At 31.7% G+C, this 6,000-nt stretch overlaps 1 protein-coding gene across 4 annotated transcripts; it reads right to left on the bottom strand.

The window, feature by feature from the left end:
• Nucleotides 1-4,942, bottom strand: LOC110629077 (alpha-ketoglutarate-dependent dioxygenase alkB). Of its 4 annotated transcripts, none has more exons than XM_021775942.2 (8): nt 4,691-4,942; nt 4,444-4,598; nt 3,769-4,127; nt 2,943-3,081; nt 1,941-2,007; nt 1,733-1,854; nt 1,159-1,211; nt 1-488 (listed from the first exon to the last, which is right to left on the bottom strand). In XM_021775942.2, exons 1-8 carry the CDS (start codon nt 4,801-4,803, stop codon nt 477-479), a joined length of 1,020 nt encoding a protein of 339 aa, XP_021631634.1. In that variant the 5' UTR covers nt 4,804-4,942; the 3' UTR covers nt 1-476. The 4 variants fall into 4 exon arrangements, with proteins under 4 accessions (XP_021631634.1, XP_021631633.1, XP_021631631.1 ...); XM_021775941.2 differs by lacking the exon at nt 1-488 and adding an exon at nt 630-1,022; XM_021775939.2 differs by lacking the exon at nt 1-488 and having other exon boundaries at nt 630-1,211.
• Between the last annotated feature and the right edge of the window lie 1,058 nt (nt 4,943-6,000).

Below are 6,000 nucleotides of genomic sequence, written 5' to 3'. Positions count from 1 at the left end.
GAAGATTGGATGAACTCCGGAATTTAGAGAAGAAATTACAAGGATTATGTAAATTTTTAACTTTTATATGGCATTTCAAGTTACTAATGCATTGTCATTGATGGGGCTAGTAAAATGAAAATTCAACAATGTTATAATCCAGAGAACATGAGCACGCCTGCCATGGATGGGAGTGAAATCCCATGGATGGCTGGCGATGCACAAGTCTATAGATGGAATCATGGAAAGAGTACCAGTGTAATTAATGCTGATATTGTATGACGAATGGGAGACTTCTGTGTGGAAGTAGTAAAAAATCTGCTCAATTTTTGTGGTTAAAAATCCTCCCTCTGCACTCCCAGTAGGAAAATCTATAGAGAAAAATGATTTCGACGAATCTGGTAAATATAATTTCTCCCTTGATTAATGCCTTTATTCCTCCTCTGATGCCTCTCAAGGTCGTTGCACACGACATCCTTGAACTTTCAGAAGATTATTTACATCTTTTCCTGATTCAGACACGGTTAAAAATCCCTCCAAAAGTCGAGGAATATAAAATGCAGGAAGGCACGCAGACTGATAATCTATATATATCCATGATCATAAATACTAGAAGAAAATTTGTATTGCTCTATCAAGGGGGCCAAATTGGAAACAATATAATTTACTAAACAATTTTTAGGTTAGTTTCTCATTTCTCATTAATTATCAAATAGGTGAAAAAATTACAGTAAAATCATAATGCTTTTCTACCCTCATGCTAACCAAAAATTAACAATTCAACTTACAACAATGACATGATATTTCAGTAATTTGCTGATAAGATATTTTTCAGTCGGAAAATTCTCAAAATCCTCGGGACTCGTAAAAATGTCCGAATCTATTTATTCTTTAAGACCCATTTTCTGGCCTTTCAGCTGAAGAAATAAACTACTTCCAATGATATACTGATTAATCGTCGTTCTAATGCTTCAGATATCTTCAAAAACTTCATCATTTTCCATTAATCCTGATGCCACCTTAACATTTTCTATGTTGAGGGGCTTTCCATTAGACACGTATTGGAAGTTAACAATTTGGATGTCGGAATCAATATGCTCAAAATACTTGTCTGATATTGATGTTGATTCTTGAAGTTCTAATATACTCCAAGACATCATTTTCTTGAGAGAAATGTACCTCAAGCGGTGTGATTTCAGCATTTTCTTCGTCTGTGAAGATCCGAGGCACACCTTACAACAATTACCAAGTAAAGCCATGAACTAATAGTCGGGAACAAGTGAATTGCAAATTCATTAGAACAAAATTCTAACCATAACAGGCCAAACAATCATTTTTACGCATGGACATGACACCCACACAGCCCCTTTATCTGCGTTTCTTTCTAGGGTTAGATATGATATCACCCACTAGAAAGTAAAAACCTTTTAAGGCCATAAGGTAGTCCATTAAAGTAAATAACTAAATCCCCCATCTGTTAACGAAGAGCTTAAAAGGCTCTGTATCACAATATCTGGACAACATATTATCTTTAAATATTAGTACACTCCTCTCTTATACCTACTGGAAATAAATATTCCAGAAGAAGAATCTGTGATTTGTTTTCAACAAAGTAAGGCATACCTTTATGGAAGAAATTTAACTGTCAACATCTACGCACATTTCTCTACCATATTGGTTTTCCATTTATCTTAACCAAGATGAATATTTTCACTATGAATTTTGTAATTCAGAGCCAAAAGTTAACATTTACCATGAAAACACTCCCTTGCTTCTCCAGCCATGAGCACAACATCACCACTTCGGAGAAACATAGCAAATGGAGGATCCTCCCTACTTTTTCCTCCCAAAAGGAAAATAGCCTTGCATCCCAAACTGAACGGGCAAGGATCAATAAGCAACCAACAATCTTCTTCAAAAATACATGAAGAATACAACCGAAAAAAGAATTTCCAACATACCTCATGCTTACAATAGGTTTACTCCAATCAGCTTCCATGTCATCCAAGTGACCCCCAAGCATATCACCTGGAAGGAGATGCAAAAGTGATAAAGATGGTGATTTATATACACATTTGCACGGATGCTTGTGTTAATTCCACTTTCAACATGATAGAAATTTATTTAAAAATAGAATTTTTTGCCATGCATAAAAAAAAAAGGCATGGGAAGGAAATGCTAGCGTGCTTGAGCAGGCATATCCCGGTCTTGCCTTCTAATTTCAGCCTATTAATTTAACCAGTGTTATTTTAACCCAGACCAGAGGTTGACCCAGTGGATGGATTAATGGATCAACCGATGGGTCAATAGTTGAACTACTAGGTCATTCAAAATTAACTAAAAATATATAAATGAATTAAGTGTTACACCTACCAGTATAAATAAATAAAATGTTATAATTAATTAAACAAACTATTAGTATAGGTTACATTATATTTATATTTAATTTTAAATAATATTTTCAATTTATGTGAAAGTAATTAATTTTAATAATTATTAAATATTTTTTCAATATCTATGAGTAAAAAAAAATGTAAATGTATAACTATCTTTTTAATAGCTATGAAATAATGATATAAAATTTTGTGTGTGTGTGTAGAAAGTTAGCCAAATTGTTCATGATTTTGAATTTTTTTTGAAGAGGTCTTGAGTTCACTTCCTCTATCAACACTACAAAAGATTTTTAATTCTATTCACTATTTGACCCACCCAGTCAACTGGTTCACAAAAGTTAATTGATTAGACAGCCGGGTCGACCTGTTCATACTGGGGCACCTCCTTGTTCGGTTTGATACAAACATGGACTATTTTAAGGTCCGGTTCACATGTCCGACTGGCCGGTTTGGTCCAAGTTCAATAACACTAGATTTAACAACATTTTGAAACTGATGTTAACAACTTAAAGTTAAAAACAAGACACATAATCAAGAATCTTTCATCAAGTAAATGCAATTAAAAATTACCTAATCCAAAATAGTTCACTATAGCAGCCTCTGGGTGGAATTCTTCTCCCATAGGCATTGCAGGAGCAGCCAATCTTTTAGCTAGTTGACAGAGTGCATCAGGGATCTTGTTATGTGGGAGAGATACATTGTAATTACGCTACACCATGAACAAACACACCTTTAGAAGCTCATTCCACTTAGTAAGTGTCTTCATTAATATGTAACATTGAATTTCATTTGTTTGCATCCATCACACTGAATCAATGTGCCCAGGGACAGAGATATAGGGGAAAAAAAGTAAAAAAAGGAAGGGATGGTTATGGAGGACTAGCTAGCATCTTCAAGTAATATCATAAGTGTTGCTGTGGACCTAAGCAGCAAATATATGTAGTATTAGTATATAGCTGATTCTTCACATATCCAGCATGAGCTAAAAGGGTAATAGCTTGATTATATTTTTGTCCACACTAAGTGTTACAGTAACTTCAGCCTTAGAAGGAGTCCGAAGCACTGTACGCTAAAGCTTCCACGTGCTTTCACCATGACTGGCTAAACAGAGTTACTACCTCAGGGCCACAACCTATGAATATCTACCTAAAAATTAGAGAAGTTGCCAAACAAAAATAGGTTCTTTGCTACAATTGCAAAAGGATCTAATGTAAGGCTGCTGAAATACTTGTTAGTTGTTATCAATCAGCATAAACCCAATTAAGAAACTCTAAAAAACAATAATTAGGCGTGCACACGTCCCTGATGCACAAATAATTGAATCACACAGACATGTGATGTAATAGGGTGAGATAAGCAATTCTGAAATTTGGAGAACAGAATTAAATGGGCATACCTTGGACCAGTCAAATTGCAAGCCAAGGGTACTCCACCGCAGCTTTCGTATTAAAACCGAGGCTGAAATGGATTTATGTGTCTTTCCTCTTGATAAAGCAATATGTTCTTCACAAAATTCCCATCTATGAGAATCTTCATTGCTGACACAAGCATTAGATCCAGAATCTAAACTCTGAAGTGTATTCTCATCCTCTACAAGTACTTTCCTCTCCTTTGAAGCAATAAATAAGTCATGTATAGGCCCATAGATAGCATTGTGATTTGTTCTGTTAGGAGGCTGTGGGAAACTTATTAAGCCCTCTCTTATCCATCGGCATTGTTCCTCAATGCTCAATGCTCCAGGAATGAAATAAAAACCTGTATTGCAAAACAACATATCTTTTTATTTTTCGAAAAAAAAAAAGAATAAAACCATCTCACAACATAGAAATCCGTCCCAAACCTTTAATTTTTTTTTTTATATGGACTATTGTATTACAGTCTACACACAAATGTACACAAGTCACAAATTCAAAGCGATAATCCCAAACGCATATCACAAAGCAAATTATCCAGTCCAATCGGCTTTGTATCAAAACCCTGTGAGCTATTTCAACTAACTATGCAAGTGATCAGAGATGATATGCGATGGGAAACTAACCACCCAGTTGATAGACATATAACAAATCAATACCAGGGCAATTTTGCAAGCAGAATACGGGACGGTCAAATCCGCATTGAAAAGGGACAATTCCAGGAGGAAGATCACCATTCTTGTCGTAAGATTCCGAAATTGTTTTGAAATCTAAAACCTCAGATAAATCCACTCGTTTTGGTCTCTTTTTCCTGCTGCAAAAAGTAGACTAAACATAAAGGTACTATCTCAATAGCAAAAGCAAAAAATAACAAAGAGCAAATAGAAAGAATGCGTATAGCTTTACTTTTTGGATGATTTAGAATCCTGATCGTAGTACAGTTTGTATTGCTTCTCTGCTCTCCGGAATGCTGTCCGCTCCGATACCGCTTCGTCGGTGACTCTATCTGGGCCGTACATTTCAGTGAGTCGGGCAACGAAGGAGGGAATCTCTCGCTCTCGAGACTTTCAAACCTAGGGTTTTAAGTAAGCTGTTCCACCAAAAAAGAAAAAGAAGGGGATGTGATCCTACATTTTCTTCCACTCGGCTGCGTTTCACGTCCTTTGGCCTGCGTTTTGAAATGTAGTATTTGACTAAAATAGACTCGACTAATCTACAATCTAGAGAGTAATTTTTTCTCACCATCCCATAACTTCGAAAATATTTCGTCACCCTTTCTCAATTTCAATTTCAATTTCAATCACAAAATTTTTTTCAACTTTCAATTTAAATCAATCTCTTATTCATTAGCTTTTATCTATATCTATCTATTTATACTATACATAAAATTATATATAAAAGTGAAAACGAGCGAATAATGAAATTTTTCATTATGTTTTTAAATCTTTAAATTATTTATAAATTAATTAATTTAATTATTTAAATAATTGATAATTTTATTATTTAAAATTTAATTTTTAAAATAGATGGTAATTATATTTTTTAAATTAATTTTAAGTAGTTAAAGAAAGTTTAAAAAATATATAAAAATATAATAAGGTTACATTTTTTTAATTAAGGATATATACTAGATTATAATTTTATTATTTTAAATTAATTTTAAAGTTTATTAAGAAAATCTAAAATAAAGATTTAAATTAATTTTAAAATAAGAATTATTAAAATAATATGTTTAAATATTAGATAAATATTAAAAAGATTATTCAAATAATAAATACATATTTTTAAATTATAAATTAAAATAAAAAATTTAAATTTAATTAATGAATATTAAAAATATTAATCAAATAAAAAATTAAAATAAAAAGTACATAAAATCATTATTTTTTTAATGAATAATAATTTAAAAATGATTTCACTTAAATATCTCTAATTCTTTTAATTTTTATAATTTATCTATATATTGGAAGGAGGAATTTTGTGATTTGTTAAATTAATTTTAGAAATTAGTTAAGAAATAATAAGATATATAAATTTATTAATATTTAAAAATTTAAATTAAATATATTATTTTTCATTTAGATTTAAAATCTATTATATTGTAAAAGACTTAATAATATATAAATAAGAATTATAATATTAATCATAAAAAAAATTTACGATTAAAATTTTATCTGATAAATTTCATAATTATTTTTATTGTGATTAATTAAAAA

Source organism: Manihot esculenta, chromosome 13 (assembly GCF_001659605.2).
Source record: "Manihot esculenta cultivar AM560-2 chromosome 13, M.esculenta_v8, whole genome shotgun sequence".
NCBI lineage: Eukaryota > Viridiplantae > Streptophyta > Magnoliopsida > Malpighiales > Euphorbiaceae > Manihot > Manihot esculenta.
Note: the sequence above shows the minus strand (reverse complement) of the source record. Positions and strands in the feature narration are given on the sequence as shown.